General features: G+C 38.8%; 1 protein-coding gene across 1 annotated transcript in view; it reads right to left on the reverse strand.

The window, feature by feature from the left end:
• Positions 1 to 759: 759 nt before the first annotated feature.
• LY75 (lymphocyte antigen 75) overlaps positions 760 to 26,137 on the reverse strand; it is an 83,357-nt gene continuing 57,979 nt past the window's right edge. The window contains exons 24-35 of the mRNA XM_040971615.1: positions 21,941 to 22,070; positions 20,606 to 20,832; positions 16,958 to 17,123; positions 13,901 to 14,068; positions 12,638 to 12,754; positions 10,984 to 11,175; positions 9,298 to 9,524; positions 7,997 to 8,165; positions 6,493 to 6,642; positions 5,763 to 5,885; positions 4,100 to 4,282; positions 760 to 1,035 (exon numbers count right to left, since the gene is read on the reverse strand). Of these exons, the coding sequence (XP_040827549.1) occupies positions 857 to 1,035; positions 4,100 to 4,282; positions 5,763 to 5,885; positions 6,493 to 6,642; positions 7,997 to 8,165; positions 9,298 to 9,524; positions 10,984 to 11,175; positions 12,638 to 12,754; positions 13,901 to 14,068; positions 16,958 to 17,123; positions 20,606 to 20,832; positions 21,941 to 22,070 (2,031 nt within the window). The 3' untranslated portion in view covers positions 760 to 856. The remainder of the gene's footprint in view (positions 1,036 to 4,099; positions 4,283 to 5,762; positions 5,886 to 6,492; positions 6,643 to 7,996; positions 8,166 to 9,297; positions 9,525 to 10,983; positions 11,176 to 12,637; positions 12,755 to 13,900; positions 14,069 to 16,957; positions 17,124 to 20,605; positions 20,833 to 21,940; positions 22,071 to 26,137) is intronic.

The following is a 26,137-nucleotide window of genomic DNA, read 5'->3' on the forward strand; positions in this document are numbered from 1 at the left end:
ATGGGATCCCGGGGCGTTCAAGGTGAGGACTTTAGCCACTAGGCCATGCTGCCGGGCCCCTATTCAGGTTTTTCATAATGGATATTCTCCATGAACTTTTTGAAGTCTTTGTATATAAATTGTAAACTTTTCAAACATTCTTATTCTTCACTGAGTCCCTTTAGCAAGGAAGCAGTCCTATATCATACATCAGAAAGACAAAGTACACTACTATAAGATAGCTAAGCGATCTAACAATGATATTTTCACACTTAAAGAAATGTAAAAAAAATGTTATGACAAATTCTAAACAAAAATATTTGCATCTAAATAACATCAGTATGAAATATCTTTGGGATCATATAAGAAACATATTGCCAAGAAACAATTCTCTTACATAAAAGGTAGACATGTCATTGTTCGATAGTTTTGTGCATATGCTACACATGGCTTTTTTGAAACAATATTATTTGCAGCAGGGCTTTTACCTTGAGTTACTGAGTTTGCATTTGGCCAGATGTTCTTAAACATTAAAAGGCAGATGTGCTGCCGAGTAATTATGCCTCTTAAAAATTTCTAAGATGACCTGAAAATGTCATTACATACATTATTCTAGTTTCCAACCACATCCTCCCGGGAAAGTTGAACATTAAACTCATAACCCTACAAACCATTGGATCTTCATTTCTAGCTTCAAGATCTTTCTGAAGTAGAGCTGTAAACATGGTATTGAGCATGGATACCAACACAGCAACGGAACCACTGTAAAGCATTTAAGACTTTCACTTTGGAGCAGAGTAAATACTGACACTGGAAACCTTGGAGTGGTTCATTTTTCCTTATACATTAGTGCAAATTAACAAACTTTTAGAACAACTTAGTCCTGGAAAGAAGGAAGGACAATCTCCTCTTCACTCACTCCTTGTTCGTACCGGACTGATGAGAAACCTGCCCACTGGAAACGGTTTCTTTGGAAGAGGAACCAAATCAGTCCGCTGATGAGTGCCAGGACGCTGAGCACGGCAAATCCGATGGCCACGCCCTTGTAGTCAGAGCCTGGGATGGGCAAGGGGAAGTCGGAAGAGAGAACACAGAAGCAGTCATTGCTACACATTTCATACCTGATGCTGCGAGATGTACTTAGGCTATGTACACATTAGATACTGTGGAAACTGTTTATAGCTTCAAAACCATCATTAAAAAAAACCAATTTCTTTTCAAACGAAAGTGTTTTCCTTTCCATTACAATTCTCTTAGCTGCCTTCTGAATTGTCTTCCAAAGAAATTGAAGCATTTTCATGCTTTCAGTTGCCCTTTCCAAAGTGCTTTTGGGACAGTCATTCTTTGTATGTTATTCCTGACTTGGTCACAAATTGCTTAAAGCTGTAAAGGTCTGTGCTTGACTTATCTAGCAGCAAACAGGATATTATTTGCCTTAAGGTGACTGCAGCCACTAGGATAACCTAATTTCATCCCTAGCCATTCAAATATAGGCACCAACCCAGTCCATTTCTCTGCATTTGGCACAGGTGTACTGTGATTTAAAAAAAAAAATCATCTCTGAGCTGACCAGCCTTCTCTCACCACGTCCAACTGCACAGCAGGCATTTTGACATGGCACTCTCATCACCATATGGACACTCGAAATGGTCAAGAGAGCTCTTGATATACACCCCTCCAAGCCCCTTCTTGGTTCAGTTGTTTTCCATCCCACTCAGAAGAGAACCAGAACTCTTGAGCTTTGCATTCAAAGCTACACATAGCTAGCTGGTGGATGCCTACCCTGCTGCTCTTCCTGCAGGCTCTCTGCTCCAACTGCTAATCTGCCCCTGGCCCTCACATGGTTGATGTTTCTTCTGCTCTCAGACATCTTGATAACGTAGTCAGTCGCCTCGTCTTTTACATAGTTTGTAGCTATGTTTTCCTGTTCCTAAATGTTCCTGCCCCATTATGTATCTGAGAACAAGTATGTTATCTGTCTTGTTTACAGGTGCAGCTGCGCATACAGAACAGGGTGTCACATGTAGTAGACACTTTAAATGTTGCTGAGTAAATGTATTTGGGAATACGTTTGGAAGCTCACGGAAGCAGCTGAGCAGTCAGCCCGGCACCTGGATTCAGTGCCCAGCTCCAGTTCCCAACTTCAGCTTTCTACCAATGCAATAGCAGTAGCTCAAATAACTTGGGCTCCTGCCACCTGCTCAGGCCAGTGCAGCCATCTGAGAAGTGAACCAGCAGGTGGGAGCTCCCTCCTTCTGTGTGTTTGTCTCTCTATGCCTTTGAATAAATAAAAATAAAAGTGCAAAAGAAAACCCATAGAACAAATGAATTAAAAGGTAAACCTACTCGGTGTAAAAAGTAATTTAAAATCCAAGTATCAATTTTTTTTCATAATATGCATTTTCCATGAATCTTTTGAAGTACCCTGACAGATATCAATTGTTAAATTTTTAAAATTTGTTTACTTTTACTATTGGAATTGGTTAGACAGAGAGCTATAGCCATTGGTTTGATAAATGTAATGCCTGTAAAAGCCATGGCAGACCAGGTCAAAGCCAGTAACTTGGGACTCAATCCAGGTCTTCTTCTTCTTTTTTTTTTTGTTAATAGCAATTTTTATTGTTCACCGGTGCAAAAAAATTCATTATAACTGTGATGCATTTCCCAAGAAATTTACAATGAAATTTAAACATAAATTACATAGATCACAAATTTTTTATTTTGTACTTCTTAGGATCAAATTATTTTGATAAATATACCCAGGAGACAAACAGGTTCTGAGTGAATGATTGAGTTCAAATCTGCAAAATATAGCTTCTGATTTTGACCATGGTGTTTCAAAATTCTTAAACAAGCATTCATACATTCTAGTTTTGGGGAAAATAGTACACATGGCCTTATCTTGCATTTAGGGAACAGCCCAAGCTGAATTTCACATACAATATTCCCTTCCTCTAAATTAACCTCTAACTGGACTACAGAACAGACACATTTGGGTTAGTCCCCAGCAATGAAGAAAATACACACAGTCAACAACGAAACAAACAAAAGGAAGGAAAGCTTCACTTGTAGCCAAGAGAAGTTGTTCTTTTTTTTTAAATCACAAGGAATTTAGACAGCAGATCAGTCATGCTACTTGGGGTGATCAGACAAACCTGAACACTGACAAGGTGAGAAACTTTATTAAGGTCCTGCAGGTGAGTGTCTGGAGGTGCTGGGCAAAACACATCCCAGGTAAGAAACGGGAAACCTACCTCAGCATTTCTGGAAGGCACAATCTATGACAGGGAAACCTAGCATATTAAACCCTTCCTGGATGTACACGGAAGGAGTAAGGGAGGCAAGTTCCTGAGTCGTGGTCTGCTGCCTTCCTGGCTGCCCGGTAGCAGAAAGCTGGACAGGAAGACGAGAACTAGCTATTCTGATTGGAGATGCTGGCGTCCCAAGCATGTTGTGACTGTTGCACCAAACACATGCTCCAAGAGCTAGGGTTTTGTCTTTAACGTTTACATTCCAAAGTGGACATTTTCATGCTGCATCTTTTACAATATATCTGGAAGAGAAGTTAGAGCTGTCTCCGGAAATTAGGCTAGGGTATTTTTAGGACTAGTGTATCTAACAATTCATAATGAAACAGAAACTCAAGTAAATTATAATTTCCTATATTAACCCTGCACATTTTAAGTAAGGTTTTGTATTGCTTTAAAATTAACTTTGAGTTTTATGAGAATGGTAAGAAGGGAGGCAAACTAGCTACAGAAATAGACATGTTAGCTTTTACATATTCAAACTATAAAATAAAATACATCTTTAAAACATTTTTTAAAAGTTACCTCCTTGACACCCAGGCAGCTTCCAGTTTTCTTAGCAAAGAAATATGTAAAGTTTAGGCTGTTGAACTGTTTCATGTTGGAGCTTTAGATGTCTTGTGCATTTGCCAGCTTTTGCGATCTTTTTTGTTTGTTTTAACAGGAAGAATCTCTGACTTAATGAAGGCATATGGATATACTTTTAGAAGTAAAAGGTTCAGGGCCAACTATAGAACTCTGCACATAACTGGGCTGTACATTTCCTGACCTGTTCTTCTAGAAATTTCCTTTCAGTCAGGTTATATACTTACTCAGAGGCACTTGGCAGACAACTCTTCCATAGCCATGAGAACAGTCAACTTTTTTCCAAGTTTCAGTTGAAGCTAACAAAACGCTGCATTTCCCACCGTCACTGTTACTTTTGTCACTGCTACTTTTATTCTCCCACTTGACAAATGTCACTTTTGAGCCATCCAACCAACTCCAGGATTGATCTGAATAAACCAAATAAATACATCTATATTTACTGCCACTAAAGTAATACATTTAAAGTATAGTGCATGTCACCAATTTGACTTAGATCTGTGCTGTCCAGTGCAATAGCCACGATCCAAAATGAAATCTCTCAAAAGTGGAAAACAATTTAAAATCAGTGTTCTGTTCTTCAGTCACAACCATTAATGCTAAGTGGTCGGGAGTTGCCTGTGGCCAGTCATGATCAAGCCGGACAGGGCAGGTACAGATGGTTTCTGACTTGGTGCAAGCTTTTGTTGGACAGCACTAATAAAGAATGTGGTATCACAATTCAAGTGAGAATGGTGTGGGTGTTTATGAGCTGAGGAATTGGTATGTATGTCCTTGTGTTTTAAGATTTACATATTTTCATTTGAAATGCAGATTTTACGGGGAGAGGAGAGACAGAGGAGAGAGATCTTCCATTCACTGCCTCACTCCCCAAATGACCCAAGCTGCATTAGGCCAAAGGCAGGAGCCTAAAGCATCTTCCAGGTTTCCCATGTGGGTTCAGGCGCCCTAAGACTTGGACCATCCATCCTCTGCTATTTTCCCAGGAACATCAAGAGGGAGCTGGATCATGAGAGAAGCAGCTGGGATTCAAACTGTGGCCCACATGGGATGCTGATTCAGCAGACAGAGGCTTAATCCACTATGCCACAGCACCAGCCCCAAGGGACAAAAGAACCAATTGGTATAATTAGATAAGTGGTGGGAAGAAGCCGGATCTAGAGTGGCCAAGGAGAGTAGCCCCATTCATCTACGGCTGCATTTCTGCTTTATGGCTGAGATGGCACCACCTTGTGGTGACAGCATAAACACAATTCATACCTCATTTTGATCAAATCTCAACACTCATTTTTTTGTGACATATACATCATATTGAAATTTAGTTCAACTATTTCAAGTTCAATTTTGTGTAACACATAGAATACGTTCAATGACCTCTTTATCAATTCCCAAGTTCAGCTAAATATCTTTTATTGCTTGTTGAAAAATTCTCCCACAAATTCCCTTTGAATTAATCGGCTACACTTTTACTAAACCTGTTCGTAAAAACTTTCTATTAAGATCTGGATTTTCTCTGTGCCAAAATATATTCTGAGAAAGGAATGATAAGAGGATAAGATTCTAACAGTCATCAGAATCGTGGGGAAGTCAACCCTGGGTTTCTTGTGGATAAACAGCCAGCTAGACATTGCTGGAAAAGGAAAAGAATCCTGAAGTTGATTCATAGATCTTGGAAATAAACCTCCAGAAATTAACTTTTCTATTTCATTACTGTTCCCTATCATCACTAAGTGGAAGTTATGAATTCACTTAAGATTGATAGACTTCTAGTGTAGCTGGCACAGTTGGCTTATTTATCAACCACTTGGCATGTTTCAGTAAGACTGGCTTGGTAGTTAGGATAAGCTTGAACTCTCTTTGCACGGAGCATACCCTCAAGTTGTCACTTACCGAAAGAATGTTGAGATAAACCAAGCCAAACTCTCATGGTAATATTATTATTTTCCCTCATCAGTTGGCTCACAAATTGATTCTCATCTTCATCCTTTATGGTCACAATCGTTGAGGAATGATCTGTTGAAAGAAAACAAACCTCCAACTAATTAGTTTTATGCAAACTAGGAAAGTTATTTATTCTGAATGAGCTGTTTGGAAAAAAGTTATCATGAACAGATTATTGAGAATGTCAAGCATTAGAGTCTGCTTCTTAAAAACTGGTATTTATGTCCAAAATTTAAAAGTATTTCCTCAAAATAATAATTTTCCAAAAAATTGAATTTTATTTATACCACTTAGCCAACTTGATAGGATGTTACCTCTCCATTTAAGCTATATTTAAAATTATTTCAATTTGCTTGTCGGTATTTTTGCTTAACAGTTTAACAGTTCACCTAGCATCTTTTATTACACTTCTTCCTCCTTTCATTTTCCGTGTACTGTTTCTTACAGTGATAACTTGTAATTTTATTCCAAAATGCCACTGAGTTTCTGCACCGTAAAATACTTAACTATTACTACAGTGGGCAATTACCACTGGGAAATTATATTGTAAAACCATTATACAAGGTAAGTGCTTTGAAGATATTTTCAGAACTATAATCATTATTTCAAATTATTTCCTTAAGAAACCTTTTTAAGGACTAAATCACTGAGTTTAAAAGAAATCCGAGTTTTAACTCACCGAGTTCTGAACACAGGTATTTGGCTTCTGAGAAACTGTGCAGTGCCTGGTTCGAGGCGTAACAGTGACCCTTGTACTGGATCCACTGTGTCCCATTTTCTTTTGCTTCAGGACATCTTGATGAGTGTGAATAAGAGGTCAGCTCTTTCACTACAAAAAGTTAGACACAATCAAGATGTATAGAAAAAAAATGACTGCCTTTCCAAACCTCAAGAGCTATCCTTATGTGAAACTCTTGCTTGTGTGGGTGAAAAGCATTGAATTCACTACACAACCAGAGAAGGCCATAGCCTACGCTCTCTGAATACATATCTCCTTCCACATGTTAGAATGCTGTTCTGAAGATGAGGCGGTTTGCAGACTAAAGTAAAAACAGCTACTGAGAGATGGGGAGGGAAGCAAAATCAGGTTGGGCAAACCTGAAATTATTCTGAAATAATAATGTAAATTAGTTTTGGATTATGTTTTGATAAAAATTAAGTTCAACTAGACATATTAGAAACTGTTAGTGTTAATTTGTTTTGCAAAATCCCCACAAAGTTATTTTTTGTTTGAAAGGTGGAATAACACACAGAAACAAAATCTTCCATCTGCTGATTCACTCCCCGTAAATGGTCACAACAACTGGGACGGGGCTAAGTTGATGCTGGGTACTCCACTCACAGGTGCCTCATGAGTGGCAGAGGCCTTCGTAGTTGGGCAATCACCTGCCAGTTTCCCAGAAGAGCAGGAAGCTGGATGAGAGGTAGAAAAATCGGAACTCAAACTGGTGGTCCAATATGGGATTATGGCATTGCAAGAGGCAGTTTAACCTACTGTCCTGCCAGTTTTTACATTGTGGTAAACTTTTTCATCGTTGTTACTTTTAAGTGTGCAATTCAGTGGCATTAAATACATTCATATGCATTAATCACCCCCATCTGTCTCCAGAGGTTTTCGTCTTTCAAAACTGAAACTTTGAACCTGTTAAATCATAACTTGCCACACCTTCTTCCTCTAATCCTTGGTAACTTCCAACACCTGGCTTGCTTCCTTGTTTTAGCTATTATGAATTATGCTACTATGAACATGATTGTACAAGTATCTATTTGAGTATCTGCATTCAATGCCTTGGAATATTTACCTACAAGTGGAATTCCAGGATCACGTTAGTAATGTTAAATTTCTGTTAAGATTGCTATATTGTTTTCTACTATCTATCTTTCTCAGTCTACCTTAAAGATGAATTTTAAAGAGAGCACCTTTTTTGAAAAACATTGTGAAGGGAAATTAGAATTGAAAAATTCTAGAGTAAAATTTATTTGGTGATAGAATAAGTGAAAGATTTTGGGAACAAATTGCCTGAGTGGACATACTATATTTGTTTCTATTCACCAAACATCAAAATTATATTTCTACAATATATCAATAAACTAAACTCTAATGAAAATTTTAGTAAGTATTAACCCTGTGCATCTGTTATATCTTATTTTAGTAAATACATTTATTGGAAATGAAAGCTTACATTTGGTAGATTTATAACAAATAGCTCCATCCATGGAAGAGCTGCACTTTTCATGCTTCCAATTTCCTTTGGGATCCAAGACAACGCAGTCCCCAGGACCTTTTTCCCCTTTCCATGGGATGTAGTCAAATGCACTGCCATCAGACCATTCAAAACTGGCTTCACTGCCCTGTGTTGACAAAGAGATAACCTGAACCCAGCTGTATACTTCAAAAGGAACACAGGAAACAATACGCATACTTCGAATATTATTAGAATACAGCATTAATTTTATTTGGTTGCAAGTATTGCAGGTATGGATCTCTTCTTGGTAAAGCAAGAAATTTATTTTGGATGTACCGATCTGAGACATTTGCTCTGCCATAATTAAGTAGACTTTAAACTTAGTGACAGAATTACTATCGTCTGTCCTTAGAGTCAATTTTTTAAAGCATGAGTTTATGTAACACTTGAAATTAAATGACAGGCAAGTAGCTTCCATTTGTCACAATTACAGTTCCGACTTCCACAGTGTTCTGAATGTTGCCTCCCGTGTTTTATAGCTTTACGGTGTGTGTCTGGCTGTATTTTTCATGTAACAGAGGCCATGCAGCAATACTGAAAAGGAGAAGATTCTTACCATCCTTCCTTTTGTCTACTTTCCACACTTTGTCTTTAAAATTCTTTAAAATTCTTTAAGTCTGAAACTCTAATTTCAAAAGATAATTTCTTATGCCCAGTGCTATTAGAAATAGACACATTTACTAATTAATGAGATTTAAGTAATAACAAAAGATGTGTTTACCAGAAGACTAATTTTAAATAATGCTAATTCCTAAAGTAAAAGTGGAAAAGTTTATGCATTCATGAATTTAAACTTGTTAAAATTTCATTTGGCATTTCGTATAAAATTCTGTGTTAAAATATCAACAAAAATACTGTTGCCTGATTTTACAGGAGAGGAAGCAAGGTTGCAAAGGTTAATCACTTTATCATGATCACCAAGCAAGTCAATGGGAGACCTGCTGTTACTCCTCAGGATTTTCTGATTCTTGCTATTTTCTGGGTGATTATAGAGATGTTGTTGAAATATTAAACCACTGGTATGCAGTAGCCCAGGCATTTGCCCTCATGCACTCTACAAATTTAGTTGTTAATGTCTTCTATGTTATAAAAGGTATAAAAGCATCATGTTATGCAAATTGAGATTTAGGACTTAATGTAATATTGCACAATAAGTTAATACTTTATACTCCGATTGCTAACTCTGTTACCTTGCATTTCAGATTTGAGAAATTTTTACAAAACAAAGCAAAACTTACATCATGACTTGACAGCCCAACCCACAGTGGAAAGCCATCACGTTTTGCAATATCTTCCAAGAAGAGCTGGCCGTTTTGATCATGGACACTTGCCAACTGACCTCTGCCTTCAGAACATGCCTTTAATGCTTCATACCACGTTACCCTTCTTTGAATAACATTATAAATATTATCTTCATATGGAATAAACTCTGGCAGTGTGGTATTATATTCTTCCTTGTAGTCGACTATAACATGCAAATTAAAAGTGTTAGTGATTAATTTCAAACACATATCTAGGATAAGTAGACACTTTCTATTTCAAAAGCCAAATAAAGCTGGATTTCTTATCAAGGGAGTATACAGTTTTCTTTTATGATTGCCATGGCACATGTAATAAGGCTTTTAAATATTACAGTTATGTGGTTGCTTCTAAAAGGCATAAACACAGTCCTCCACCGAAGAAGCTCACACAGTGAAAGCAATGACCACATCTAAATGATGACAAAACTAATAACACTAACATATATAAGTCTGAGTAGAGACTCATCTGCAACACAGGAGTCAGGAAGCCTGCTTGATAAACCAAAATATAGGGTTATGTGAAATTAAGACTATAAAGAAATAAAAGAAAGTAAGAAAAGCCTAAAGGCAACAAGAACTACAAGGATGCGTGTTTCACAAAAGAACACAGGAGCCAAGGGAGATAGCTCCCAATGGCCAAAGGTGGAACAACTTCAGCAAAATAGTAGATAATTTGCAGTATGTTGGTTTATCATCCAACACATATATCTAAAAAATGAATCAAGAGAGTTAGGTGAAATTTAGAAAAAAGTGACATAACCAGAAAGTAAGGAAATACTGAAAACACAGAAATAAGAAAGCCACAATGAGGAAGATGCAAATAAAAGACAATGTACTTTAAAATGTGAGAGAGTAGATAAATGTCACTGCAGAGAAGCTGAGTGACTGTATGTAGATGTCCTCCCCCGGGGGAAGAGGCAGGGAAGGATTAGTCTTTAGGTTGGCTGAGCCTGAGGGGCCATGTTAGGAACTAGGGTAGGGTTAACGGAGGAATGGGACTGGGAGGAGCTAGGGACAGAGACTGGTCCCTAAAAATTCTCAAATGTTGCATGGATTCAAAGAAACGGGTCATGGGGAATTTCTGGAGATGGTTGATGGAAAACGTGTTGGAGAGGTTATTTTGTAGCCTTGCGAAGGGAGACCATCAGCCTGGATGCCACTGCGATGGGGTCCATGAACAGAGGGACTGCACAGATGAGCTATTCCAAGTTATTAACAGCTTAGAAACTAACACGCATTGTGAACTAGATGTATTTAAGGACTAGGCAAGGTGTCACTCGTCCTGAAGGCATTGCATGTCCTCATCACGCCATTATTTGTTATATCATTGGTCTCTTGTAACTTCCGCAGAATGAGGTCTGTATCCAGTATTCTAAAACTAACCTATGTAAAACAAGACTTTAAACCTCTCTAAATGTGGTTTGCTTCTTGGGGCCATGACCATGGCATGAGCTACCAGTCTGCTCCTTCCTCAGTGACTGCTCCAGCAGCTCAACAAACTGAGAACAACAATTCTCTCTCTCTCTCTCTCTCTCTCTCTCTCTCTCTCTCTCTCACTGGTGGAGCTAATGCCCTTACAATCTCTTTCCCTGGAGTGAAAAAAATCTTCCTTAGCATACTTACCCATTTCAATCTTACAAACAACAATGCTGTGTTGTTGAAAATAAAGTGTTTCTTCCATGTTAAAGGGTTGAATATCCCAGAAGCCATCGGTATTCAAGCCAGCCCAAAACTTGCCATTTTGTACGGCTGGTCTTCCCCCTCTCCAGTGTGTATACGACAATGCAGTCTTGTCAAACCACGTAAGAGAATTACCTAAAGACACATTTTTTTCTATGCTTAGAGGTTCAATTAAGGCTTGAATTACAGTTCTGATGTTAATATTCCAAACTTGACTAGTTTTCTCTCTTTTCCATACCTTCTCAAAGGTTGCTTGCTTTTATTTATACATACACACATGTTATATATACATATACCTTTAAAATAATTTTTATTACAATAGTAAACTATGCTTATTTTATTTGGAAAATACAAATTAAATGAACACTTAATTACACCATTATTCAATAACAACATTTTATTGGTTTTCATTAAATTTATATTTCTCTTAATATATATTTAATTGGAAACTGAAACAAACATAACTTTTATTAAAAGTTGGTATATCACAAAATTGGTAACAGAAATCTCTTTGGATCTAAAATATACACGGCTATCCATACCCATGATCAATCAATTTTTAAAAGATTTATGTATTCATTTGGAAGAGTTATCAGAAAGAGAGAGGTTGAGAGACAGAGAGAGATAAGAGACAGAGATCTCCCATCTGCTGGTCTACTCCCCAGATGGCTGCCAGAGCCAGCGGTAGGCCAGACAGAAGCCAGGAGCCAGTGTGCTCTTCGGGGTCTGCAGGTGGGCAGCAGGGGCCTAAAGACTCGGCCTTTCTTCTCCTGCTTTTTCCAGGTTACCAGCAGTGAGCTGGGTTGGAACTGAGACTTGAACCAGCACTCTCATGGGATGGCTGCATTACAGGAAAAGGCTTTGCGCACCACACTACAGCCAGCCCTATGGTCAGCCAGTGTTTTTCTTTTGAAAGATTTATGTATTTTCTTATTTGAAAGGCAGATTTACATAGAGAAATCTGCTGTTTCGCTCCTCAAATGGCTGTGATGGCCACAGCTGAGCTGACTCAAAACTGGAAGGCGGAAGCTTCTTCCAATTCTTCCATGTGGGTACAGGTTCTTAAGGCCTTGGGCCACCTGCTGCTTTCCCAGACAATAAGCAGAGAGCTGGATTGGAAGTGGAGCAGCTGCCCATTTGGGATGCTGGTATCACAGGGTAGAGAATTAATCTGTTGAGCTATGGTGCAGGCGTCAGTCAGCCGATTTTTTAGGAAGATCACAATGACAGCACAATGTGGAAAAAACAGCCCTGCTCAACAAGTGTCACTGGAAAACTGTAGTTCACATGCAAAAGATGAAGCTTTGGAGTTTCGTTTTGTTTTGTTGTTTTGCTCATTTTAGTTTAGGGGTTGTTAGAGGAAACAGTGCAGAAACAAATTATTTCCCACTATTTTACTGTAAGCTTGATAGTAAGACATATCAGTGGCAGAGAAGAGATGCAAAATTCATATTACTATTTATAGTATGCTAAGCACAGAATTACACTTCTGTTTACTGGCAAACATATCCTTTGAAGAAATATACTTTTGTGACTTGATAACTAGTTAGAAGGAAGTTTGAATATAAGCAGAAAACACTGGCAATGTCTGACTCACCTTCATATGTTAACCCTAACAGGACCCAAGAAGCCATATAATGGAGGCGCAGAAGCTGCTCAAGAACAAAGTTATTCTCCTCTTCATCTCGAATGCTTAGCATATGTGATTTTGGACCTGTCATACAAAAATAGTTGAAAAATTTAATAATCATTAAGTATATTTTATTTAGTTTGACAGGTTTTAAAAATGGTATTTCTCAATTTAGTCTAAAATCTAAAAATAACAGAAAGGAAGACATAAATTCAAAGTATCTCATTATATCAAAATAAATGAGTTAAGAAGTTTTCAAATATTTTGTGTTAAATTTGATTTTCGAATATAATAGAAAACTCATAGCTGGGAAGAAAATTTAAAATACTGATTCACTTCACTATCCTGCCCTCCTAAATTAAAGATCCTTTCAGTTTATACAAATCCAGCCGTGTTAATGATATATTCTCCAGAGACTATGGTATAATAAGTATGTCTTGGATGGTATAATTTTCTTAGAGATCATTATTATTTTGGGGGTTCTACAGTTTGTTTCTCCAGAAATAAATAGATGGTGCATCAGAAAACACATATATGGATAAGGAGTTTGCAAACAATGGTTTAAGCAAAAGCAAAGTAGTTCACTAATGCCAATATTGCTGGAAGTACATATAGGTCAATGTCCACTGGGTAGTGTTCAATAGGAGGCTATGGTGTGAAGTGTATCTCAAACTTGCTTTGTTTCTAAATTTTTTTTTCTTCCAGAATATCTCTAAACACAAGTATTATAAAGTGTGTACTTTGAACAATAATGGTTTGATATTTTCTAAGGAACTCTCCACTAAGGTCACTATTGCATCAGTCATTCAGCAGTCACAAATCCTTACTGAATTTCCTGGGAAATACATGAAGATTCCTGGGAACTGTGTGAAACATGCATTTAAGCACAGCTGCCTCTCCGCAGTGTACCTAAGATCCTGACCACTCAAACGAAACTATTGTCACTTCTCTTGCAGCTCTGCCTGATTTGACATCCAGATTTCTGGTCTCTAATTTCATTTCCTTTCCTTTGGAAGGAGAACCATGCTGCTTACATGTATAAAGACATTCTAGTTTTTCAGTAGATGAGTAAATAGACCACTCTTCCGCATTCCACTTCGACTAGACATTGTAATACTTGGTCATTGATGATGTAGAAATTAGAAGATAGATATTTCTAATATCTAGTTACTTGTGCTAATTAGGAATATTTATAACCCATGGCATCAATGGTAGTAAAAAATAACTTACTCAATTGCTGGCATTTAGAATGAGCTTCTTCCGGTGTTGTTGCCATGTGTCTATTCTTTGTTATCATGAAATTGTAGCAACAGTTCTGAAAGGGTATCCATGGAGTACTTAGAACAGGAGACGGACATTCAACATTTGCAACCGGTTTGATTTCTTTTTTAGTGTCATCTAGAAAAAGGGTGATGAGAAGGATTAAATGCTATTCCCAGTCATTAGATTTGATCTGTAAGAACTATTCAGGAAGCATGGTGATGTGTATTCTTTTTTTTTTTAAAGATTTATTTTTATTATTATTATTATTATTTTTTCATTGGAAAGGCGGATATACAGAGAGGAGAGACAGAGAGGAAGATCTTCCGTCCGATGGTTCACTCCCCAAGTGAGCGCAACGGGCCGATACTATGCCGATCCGAAGCCAGGAGCCTCTTCCGGGTCTCCCACGCGGGTGCAGGTTCCCAATGCTTTGGGCTGTCCTCTGCTGCTTTCCCAGGCCACAGGCAGGGAGCTGGAAGGGAAGCGGGGCTGCCGGGATTAGAACCCGGCGCCCATATGGGATCCCGGGCATGCTAGGCGAGGACCTTTAACCACTTGCGCCACCGCGCCGGGCCCGTGTATTCTTTATGTATATACAAATACAGCAAAAGAAAGCTGACATTCTGCAGGAAAGAAAATACATGACACAATTTATTACCCCCTCCTGTGAAATGAAGGAGAGTAAGAAATGAAGTGGGACTAGGTTAAAGGTTGTTTCTGTCTCCCGCATTGCCAAAGGTCAAGTACAAAGGACCATTTCATGGAAACTGTGCTGAACACACAAATTAATAAAAGGCACTAAGTCTCATTTTGGAAATTGATTTTCAAGATTCTGCTTACTGACATCTTTCATTTTATTTTTTTTTTAAAGATTTATTTTTATTATTTTTTCATTGGAAAGGCGGATATACAGAGAGAGGAGAGACAGAGAGAAAGATCTTCCGTCCGATGATTCACTCCCCAAGTGAGCGCAACGGGCCGATACTATGCCGATCCGAAGCCAGGAGCCTCTTCTGGGTCTCCCACGCGGGTGCAGGTTCCCAAAGCTTTTGGGCCGTCCTCGACTGCTTTCCCAGGCCACAGGCAGGGAGCTGGAAGGGAAGCGGGGCTGCCGGGATTAGAACCGGCGCCCATATGGGATCCCGGGCGTGCTAGGCGAGGACCTTTAACCACTTGCGCCACCGCTCCGGGCCCGACATCTTTCATTTTAAAGGATCATTTTAATGACTGCAGATATCGCAAGAAAGTTATTACTTTAATCAAATCAGCTAAGAATATTGTGTAAAATGTGGCATCTAAAAAATCCGATATATTTTATTTTACAGAAAGCCCATGCATTCAAGATGACGCAGATATATGATGATAGAGAAGCAATGCTCAGTGTAGATCCAACTGACTGAATGTGAGGCAGGATCACCAGTGCTTCTCGCAGCACAAGAAACCTCTTTGGGAAGTAGTGTTGACTTTCTTTTAATTTTTCTTAAAAGGTAGATTTTAGAGGAGAGAAGGAAAGCCTGATAGAGAGATGTTCCATCCATTGGTTCATTGCCCAAAGGGCCACAATGGCCAGAGCTGAGCCAATTCAAAGCCAGGAGGTTCCAGGTGGTTCTTCCGGGTCTTCCAGGCAGGTGCAGGGTTCCAAGGCTTTGGGTCACCCTCTGCTGCTTTTCCAGGCCAAACGCAGGGAGCAGGATCAGGAAGTGAAGCAGCTGGGACAGAAAGTGATGCCCATATAGGGCATCTGCAACACAGGGCAGAGAATTAGCCTCCCGCCAGCCCCAGGGGTATTGACTTGCTAGCACAAAGGTGTAAAGCTGGCCCCTGGTAGATGTGAAATCACTTTCCTCTGATTGGGCTATAAACTGCAGACCTCATTCAGGCTGAGTCCATCCAGCTGTCTCCAAGAATATGCAAAGATTATTCAAACACAGACTATACACCTTCAGCTGCAGCTGCTGTTAAAGCTGCAGAGCCACCATATTCCATTTTGTGCAGTGAAGGGGAACACAGTGACAAGCAGAGGACAGTGTCTCTGGATCCCCAATTTTTATTTTTCAAGAGGCTTTACTGTTTCCCCACATTGGGGTACCCCATCTTCCTTTAGGCTTATGCTAGCATAAGCCTGTTGCTGTTATTTGAAAGCAAGTGAATCTTAACAATGGCTCATAGAAATAATGTTAGCTGCTAATGTTAAGATCTATGGAAGGGGTGGGTGCCATGGCATGTTAATCCTTTGCCTGAAGTGCCAGCATTACATTAGGTACCAGTTCTGGCTGCTCCACTTTCCTTCCAGCTCCCTGCTTGTGGTCTGGGAAAAAAGCAGAAGGAAGATGCTTCAGGCCCCTCTATCCTGATTCCTACCTTCAGATCAGCTCAGCTTCTAGCCACTGCAGCATTTGGGGAGAGAAAAAGCAGATGAAGGATCTCTCTCTCTGTTTCTCCTCTTTGTAAATCTTTCAAAAAAAAAAAAAAAAAAAAGAAAAGAATAAAATCTATGGGGCCAGGTACAGTAGCGTAATGGCTAAAGTCCTTGCCTTGCAAGCACCTGTTCATATCCCAGCTGCTCCACTTCCCATCCAGCTCCCTGCTTGTGGCCTGGGAAAGCAGTCAAGGACATCCCAAAGTCTTGGGACACTGTAGCCATTTGGGACACCTGGAAGAGGCTCTGGGCTTCTGGCTTTGGATCAGCTCAGCTCTGGCCATTGCGGCCACTTGGGGAGTGAACCAGCAAATGGAAGATCTTTGTCTCTCCATCTCTCTGCAAATATGACTTTCCAATAATTTTACGTGTCAATCTGTTGTCAGCTGATATAAAAATATGACATATTCAAAATAAAAATTAATGCCAATACACTTAAAATATAACATTTCTACTAGAATACAAATTTTTGCAACATATTTTGCAAAAGAGACACTAGTGTAATTTCCTCACAATTCTAAAACCAGATTTTACAAAACCACTCCCTCCTATTCTACTACTTGCGAGTTGCTGATTTAAGAAATCAATATTTAAAATCCCCATACTTCCTGGATAGTAGCAAATAGCACCCGGCTGGCTGGTTTCGCAATCAGCCGTTTTCCAGAATCCATTCATTTCTAAAAACACGCAGTCTTCAAGATGGTGGTGGTTTTCATCCCAGCGAGTAAATTCAAGACGTCTTCCATCTGACCAACCAAAGTTGAGTTCATCCTGTAAGGGGCAGAAATATATCCCAAGTGGCAAACTTCATCTATCCATTTTGTATCAGTTTGACCCTCATGAGCAATCTAAAGATCTGTAACTTAATTTTTTATGCAACATACTTTCTCCACAGCATGTACTATCAGATACCATTCCAAGTGCTTTCCTCATAAGAATTTACCATGTCTATTACAACCACATGAAAGGGATACTACTAATCTCTTCATTCTACAGGGGTAGAAACTCAAGACACACAATGTGTGTACAGTCACACAGAATAGAAATCCAATGACTGGACTGCAATACAGAGCCTATGACTTTAACCATTGTGCTACGCTGCCTCACACTTGACTGGAACTGCTGAGAGCTGGAAGCCACCAAGCCAAGTGGCATGAGGACTACTGCATGTGCTGATGGAGACAGAGAGGAGAGGACACAGGCTTTGAGGGCCAAGCATACCTGATTTAGAATCCTGGTTCAAATTCCTTACCAGCTTTTAATCTGTGAGCTACCTCTTTAATTTTCCATCCCTTCATCTATCCAATGGGCATACAATTAACCTGAAGGAGCTGGAATAACAACAACATGTGTGGAATGCATAATGCAGGGGTTGAACAGTGCACACAGCTACATGAATACAGGCTTCTCTCTTCTTCATGCCTCCAGCCTGGCAGATCCCACATTGCTGTTCTCACATTCATTATGCTGTAGGGTGCACGAAGTCTGGAAACATCCATCTTTTCATGCCAACAAAGATCTGACCATCCAGTTATCTTAAGATAGGATTACAGAGATGGGTCACAAATCTGGGGAAAGGACTGTGGGGTCCAGGCCTGTTTGAGCTTCTCTCACTGTGCCAGGAGGGCAGCAGGCCTGTCCTACAGTGACGGTCTAATTGGCTCAGAGATTTCTGCTTTCCTGAGGTTGAAGGCGCCCTGTGCTACCAGCTATCTTAGAGAATGGCATGAAGGCTCTTCCCAGGATCCTTAGTGAACCCTAAGCAGCAAATAAGGTCAAGCCTCAATACTACGAGCCGCTTCATTCTAAATGTGCTCAACCAGAGCTACACTTGTAATCTTGGACCAGGTAATCCCCAACTACTTTATCTCAAATGCGACCCTTGGGAGAATGTGATTTTGCCTGCATTCTTGTCTGCACCCCTGGATTCCTTCTCTTTGCTACTTTCTCCACCAATCCCATCCCTGAAACTCTGAAACTTCCATTTCATTGTAGGTAAATCATACCAAATCTATCTTTTTATTGAATAAGATATCTCTCCACGAAAACTAAATATCTCTTGAATAAGGTGCTCGACCTTAATTTCAACTGACATTCAGCACCCAGAAGAGCAGACTGTTCTTTCACTCTTAGATGTCAAAAGGCTGTAAGAAGTGGTTTGTGGATATTTTCACCTGCCTAAGCTGTACCCTATGAGGTTTGCTCCCTTCCAATCACTGCAGGCTAGCAGACTCCTACCTGTCTGTGACATTTGCTAAGCAGATGTCCGAGTCTTGCAGTCTTGACCATTCCGCTTGGATTGACACGGGTTTGTGTGGAGGACTCCCCCAGTCTACAAGCCTTCCTGACCTCCTCTGATTCTCTGCATTTCCCTCTGCATCCTTGACCCTCTCACTGCCACAGTCACTCTCTGGACTTCGTACAACCTTGAACTTCGGCACTGTATTCACTGTACATAGGCCCAAGTTCAGGTCAACACTAGTTTCTGTTTCCATTGAAATAATGGCTCTCCCCATTTCCACCTGCTTCCTCTAACACTGTGGTACATGCAAGGCTAGGACTTTAGCCACTAGGCTACTATACCGGGCCCCGTGGTCACATTTCTGTTTAAAATCTTTCAACATCTTCCCAATACTTTTGGTGTAAAGTATTCTTTGTAAATATTCTCTCATGTTCCAAAGACTTAAAGCAGTTTATGGAGATATATATAAGGGGAGAAAGGAATAAAGAGAACCTAGGTGGAGACTGAAAGTAGAGGAAGAAGGAAGACTAAAATCATTAAGTGGCGGGAGAGAAACCACAGAGTATTACTTCATATTTCCTTGGAAAACGTGTATGTAGTACCCATTTTATCTCAGGGTTTGTGCCAGGATGAAATTGTCTTCAATTACATTTTCTCATACAGCCCTAGCCCATAGTATGCTGTGGCTGGAAACAGAGGCACCTCCTAGAGAAAAAATGACAGCTCGCTCTATCGATCTAACTATCAATCAATCAATCAATCTCTTTAATTACAGCCACAAGTTTCAGATGTGCTACTATTTCTGTTTGATTTACATGTGTATAGACTAGTGCTATGAATTAATAAAAGGTTTGCATTCATTGCTGGTAGGAATTCTTTGCGGAATAATAAGTACCAGGAACATCTACCTGGGGTCAGAACTCAAGATGTGGTGCAACACTTTTCGAATTCCTTTTTAGGGTAGCTTAATTTCACTGTGCTGACTTTGAAAGGAATGGAAAGGATTCTTTAATATCTACAATGCTTTCACATGGCCGACCTCATCTGATAGTCTTCTCATTTTCAGTCTGCTGGAGGATATGGTACTCCTGATTTTAGCTTCATTAGCTTTGATTAGAATAAATTAAAAATGCACCCAAAAATGTAAATCCTCCACAAATTTTTCTTTATGTAAACAACAAAGCAGATCTTTCAACAGTATATTCTATGAAATTCTTTGGAGCAAGACTTTTTAAAGTTTTGTTTATTTCTTGAAAAGCAGAATGAGGAGAAGAAAGATGAGTCGACACACAGAGTGTATATGCGAGAGAGAATTTTTCATCTGCTGGTTCACTTCCCAAGTGGCACAAGAGCCAGATTGAAAGAGGAGCTGTGTGCTTCTTCAAAGTCATGCCCTTGGAGAAGCAGCCCAAGTACTTGGGCCATCCTCTGCTGATTTCCCAGGTGTATTATCTGGGAGCTAGATGGGCTGTAAAGCAGCTGGGATTCGAACCTGCACCCATGTGGGAAGGTGGTGTTATAGCTAGTGGTTTTATCCTCTATGTCACAATGCTGGCCCCCTAGAGTAAGATTTTAAGCCTCTAGCTTTGATAAATTCAGTGCAGTGATTAGTGCACTGCTGGGGATACTCATATTGGATACCAAAGTGCCTTGTTCGAATCCCGGCTCCTCTGCTTCCCATCCAGTTTCCTGCTAATGTGCACAAGAAAAGGCAGCAGGTGATGGCTCAAATATGTGGGTCCCTGACAACCACATAGACCCAGATGGAGTCCCAAAGCCTTGGCGTTGGCTTAGCCCAACCCCCAGCTGCTGAGGGCATTTGGACAGTGAATAGCTTTGTGTCTCTCTGCCACTCTATATCTTCAAAATAAAAACAAACAAATAAATCAAATAAATATTCTAAAAAGATCTCTCTCTCTCTCTCTTTTTGGTCTCATGAGAGGGATGCTCTCTGCAATAAAAATGGTCACATTCTATCACCAAGTTGAGGCAGTTAGAACTGGAAACTTACATCCTGACTGGAGAGTCCGATCCACAAGGAGGAGTTGTGCTGGGCCGCCTGCACGGTGAGGAACGCCTGTTGGTAAGGGTCTGTGATGCTCACCAGCTGCATGCTATTTTTCACGCACTCATCCAAAGCCTGGTACCAAGTCAGCCTCTTCAAGATGATCTTGTATAAGTTATTTTTGTACTTTACAGTTTCTGAAGTATTCTGTGAGGTCTGGTTGCTTTGAATATCTATATGTAAAAGAAAACAACACAAAAACTTCCCCATTCTGCAAGTTATGGAACTTCCACTCCCCTCCTCAATTTCCTCCTATGCTAATCTACTTTATATATTACCTACTTACATATTTATTTAGATTTGAGGTATGTCCTAACGTCTACAATAGATAAAATGCATGAGCTGTAATATTTGTTTTATAAAAAGTAGAACAAAATTCTGCCTGGTTGATGTGAACTGGGAAGAAGCTAAGCTTTAACCAAACAACCTGCAATAGGATGAACACTTCACGCTGTCTGCTAAAACCCTCCTTTTGTTTGAAGTGCGTCAACAGGGAAGGCTTTCAGTGTTTCCTTACAAGATTCTGATCTGGGAGAGCTACCATGAAGAAGTGGACAAAGCCACCCACAGCAGGATGTATTTGACTTATTGTTTTGCAGTACTTCTCTGAGTAATGTACTAACCAGAAAGGGTGGGCGAAATGGGCAAAGATTAATTAAGCAAAAAACGTCCTGCTAAAGCACATGAAATGTTTAAAGGTTCTCATTACATGAACAATTTTTTTTTTCTTAATCATTTGTTAAAAACTCACTGAGGCCAATGAAAAACCAAGGTATCTTTTCAAAAGCAATTTTTTTTCAAATGGATATGACTCCTATATGATTTCTATTTTTGGATACATAGTTCACTTTTATTTGTATTATAGAACAGTGCAGACAACGATCCATTTCCCAGGCTTAACGTACTCTTTATATTGTTAAGTCTAACAGTAAATGTTTATATTAGACTCACTTCAAAATATTAAGCATTTTCTTTTCCTTTTCCCATAGTAAAAAAACAAATCTGAAAAGGTGAGAAATGAAAGAACAAAATCCAACTAGAATTTTACAATCATCAGACAGCTAATATACTAATACACCACATCATATATTTAACTCCATGCTAGGGTTAGCAACGGTCCTTGAACAAAATCACACTCCACTTGAGATGATCTGTCTCATCAAATCAGTGCGGATTGATCTACGCCAAACGTTACGATTCTGTTTGTAAGATTTCTGTAAAAATTAATCATATATACTTAACAATATAAAGCATCAAAGTTATCCAGTTAATCGTTGGTACCTGAATATTTCTGACAGAGAGATACAGGGTGATATTCATTGCAGGAAGTAAAATTCCACGTTCCAGTGAAAGGTGACTTTGGGTGGTTGAGTATTACAGCACAGTGGTATTGGGAGTCTTCCTCAAAAATCTAAGCAAAAGGCAAAGAGGCATCCACAATGGCAGAACCAACACCTTGGAAATCCCAGCAAGAAAATTTTAGTTTCTAGAATGGAATTTTCCATTGTATGAAGTAACCATGAAAATCCTGATAAACTTTCAAATCATGTGAAACGATAATTAACTTCAGAAAATAAACAACAAAATAGTGTCAAGTTTGATTAAAAAAATAAAAGCATAAAATTATTAGGAATAAAACTGCAACTGTTTTAATATTTAACACCAAGACCACTGTTGATAGCTCAGGTTGGCAAAACATAATTAAAAATTCAACCTTCAAAATGTTTGTAAACTTTGTAATAACACAATGGAAACAATGCCTTACGGCTCTGGTACTTACTGCTTACGAGCCACTATAAAAGCTTCTGGTTATTAAAGGTATCCAGATTCCATTTTCTAATTACAAATCAATCAGACACAACAAATTTACTCAATATATATTGTTCCACTATTTGTCCCTATGTTTGAAACACAGAGCACTTAAAACAGTAAAAAATGAGTTTAAAGTAGGAACTACAGATAGAAAATGTTAATATTAATATTAGTATTATTAATATTATTTTCTTACTCCATAAATATTAAACTAATATTGAGATACAATAATTGCAGGAAATCATAAAATCAGAAATACAAAAAGGGACGGAAGTAAAACTTTGAGATGGTAAAGACGTAGCATTAACTATTTTGTTAATGAAAAGTGGACAAATATTGATTAATACAGATTAGAAAATGCAAAAAAAGTAACTCTAACAAAAATAGGATAAAAATATTGAAGTAGCATTCATAAACGTATATCAAGTAATAGGGGTAGGAGATTGATAAAAAGATGGACAAAGCAAATAGCATGGACTTGTTTTTAAAATGTATTTACTTTCTGGGCCAGTGTTGTGGCATAGTAAGTTAAGCCTCTGCCTGCAGTGTCATCATCACATAAGGGCACCTTTTTGAGTGCTGCCTGCTCCACTTCTGATCCAGCTACCTGCTGATGAACCGGAGATGGCAGTGAAAGATGGCCCAAGTCCTTGGGCCGCTGAACCCAGTGGGAGACCCAGAAGAAGTTCCAGGGTCCCGAATTCGTATTTCCTCAGCTTTGGCTGCTGCAGCTACTTAGGAGTCAGTGGATGCAAGATCTTTCTTTCTGTCTCTCCTTTTCTCTATAAATCTGTCTTTCAAATAAAATATTTATTCTCATTTTATTCGAAAAGCAGAAAGATCGAGTTCTTTTGTCTAAAGGTTCACTCCTCAGTTGCCTCCAATACTCAGGGCTGGGCCAGGCCAAAGCTAAAAAGCTCAGAAATTCACCCATGTCCCCCAAGCAGGTGGCAGGGCCCCAAGCACCGGAACCATCACTTTTTGCCTCCCAGTGTGCACATTAGCTGGAAGTTAGACAGGAAGCAGAAGAGCTGGGACTCAACTAGGCATTCTAACTCCGGATGCAGGTACCACAGGGTATTTTAACTACTGTCCTAAAGGCCCATCCCCAAATTTCCTATTGTTAAAGAAGGATCTCCAAAACAAATTCTAACACTTTGTAGCTTGTTCTTCCAAATGTTCAGTGAAAACTCCCTCCCTAAGCCGAGTCTTGGTTGCAGAACACAGAAAGCCAGCACTCCATCACAAGTTCATGGTATGCGAAGCTGGTGTGATCAGAAAAATATCTGCTGATATAGCATAAAAAAATCAACTCTTTGATAGAGATACAAACATTCTCAGATGGAATTCTAACAACTGTAACCCAGTAACAAGATAGGAATCCATACTTAACAATCAGATTGTATAAAAAGAATAAGAAGATGTTTTCATATAACATTCACTCATGTACTTGTAGCATACCACACTTCGACAGGCTGAAAAAGAACTATATGACAATTCATTAAATATTGGAAACAAGTTTTAGAAAGTCCAATATTTATTCCTGATTTTCAAAATCCACAAAGCTAATTATACAATAAAGTATCTTAGTCAAACAGTCAATGTAATACTCAACAGGAACAGCCTGGAGACGGCCCTGCCAGGTGAGTCAGGATGGTGACAAATGACCCTGGTGTCTGCCAACCATGGTTCTCAAAATCCTTGCATGTGGAGAAAGACATGAAATCAGAGATACTCTGACTTCCAAATATATAAGTCTTTTTTTTTAAAATAAGTAATCTGTGAAATATCAATGAAAATACATAATGTAGAAAATTAGCAAGAATTTTAAAAAACTAATATTCTTTACAGGCAATGACATAGAGCAGGGAGAATGGTGGTTGTGTAAATGTCTGTATTTCTATACTTGATCTAGCCAGAAGGCCAAGAAGTGATGTGATTGCATTTCTAAGAGTGAGCAGGGGTTACATGCCTATTTTACAGCTATCATGCACATTGGATGAAATAAGGAATGTGCATATTAGGAGGGTACATCACACATTAACTGCTACTGCACATCAGAAATCATTAATATGCTGGGGATGGTGGGTGGGCAAGCACAGCAAACTGCTGACAGCATCATAACTCATACACCTTTCTGGAAAGCAGTTTGGCAATCCAAGCTTTCTAACTACTTGCAGCCTTTGATCTGCCTTTGAATTTAAGAGAGTAGCTGAAATGTAGGTAAAGATTATGCACCAAGATGCTTCCAGCAGCCCTATTTATTACTGTATAAAACAGATTAACTTCAAACATCACTGGCTAGGTACGTAATAGCTTATCACAATTAATAATGTGTAGCCACTAAAATGCTTGTCAAGCAGGCTTTTAAAATATTTATTTTTATTTGAAAGGTAGAGTTAGAGAGGAAGAAAAAATTTTTGCTCTGCAGATTCATTCCTACAAAAGGGCCTGCACAGTCAGGACTGGGTCAGCCCAAACCCAGATGCCAAGATGCTTCTTTTGGGTCTTCCAAGTGGTTGCCCAGGCCAAAGGACTTGGTCTCTTTTCTGCTACTTTACCAAGAACATTCACAAGCAGTTAGATTAAAAGTGAACCAGCCAGGATGCAAACCAGCACGCACAGGGGATGCTGGTGTCAGAGAGTGGCCTTATCTGCTATGGCACAACACTGGTCCTAAGTAGCTCTTTCAGTGGCACAGGAGACTATATATCCATTGAAGACTGAGTAAAGGCAATGTTGTAATGGGATATGACAGTCATAAAGGCACGAAATCCAAACATTAGCAACACATTTGATGGAAAATAAATGAAATCAGAGATTGTGTTAAGCGAAATAATCCCAACACAGAATAAAAGAAATACTATAGGTTTTCTCTTATATGTGGAAGTCAATGAAATGTGTGAATAAGATTTTTCATGGTATAGATATTTATGAATTACACTCCTTTTGTGATAATACTGCCTTCTTTCTTCATTTTATGACCTCTTCACGATTCCATATTATGTGATATTAATATTTTCATTCTTGCCTTCAAGAAAAATAGTGCATTTATGTACATATAACATTAAAAACTGTTTAAAATTGTTAAATCTACATAGGCTCACTGAGCCTTTAAGTTTTTCTGTAAAATATTTAAAAGCTAACAAGGCAATAATATTAAGATAAGTAGGGTACACTAGTGTAGTCATGAAAATGTCTAGTAGATGTGTCATAAAAAAGTAAGAAAGTTCTAGAAAAAAATGTGCTAAAACACTCATTAATATTCCCTGGATCAGAGTTCATATATGGTCTAAGACTCATTCAGCAGAACATGAAATTAAGTCAGTGGCTCTTCTCTGATTACTTGAGATAATGAAACCAAACAGAATGGGATATGACAGAATAAAAAATCATGCAATGTAATAGAATAAAATTGAATAGAATGAAAACATCAGTGTACATAATCTCTAAGGATAAGCACTGTTTCCTAAATTTTTTTGTTCAGTTCATTATTTATGTCTTTGGTGATGATTTAATTGCATTCTTCACTATGGGTTACAGCTAACTTGTCAAAAGGGATTAAGGTCAACTTTTTTTGTCTTCTAAAGCTTCCACATTTTATGTAACAACTAAGTATTAATTTTGTCTTTACTTTGTATATAGTTACACTATTTAGATGTCCCT

The sequence above is a fragment of the Ochotona curzoniae genome, unplaced genomic scaffold, assembly GCF_017591425.1.
Source record: "Ochotona curzoniae isolate NIBS_2020 unplaced genomic scaffold, NIBS_Ocur_1.0 contig_2210, whole genome shotgun sequence".
In the NCBI taxonomy this organism is placed as follows: Eukaryota; Metazoa; Chordata; class Mammalia; order Lagomorpha; family Ochotonidae; genus Ochotona; species Ochotona curzoniae.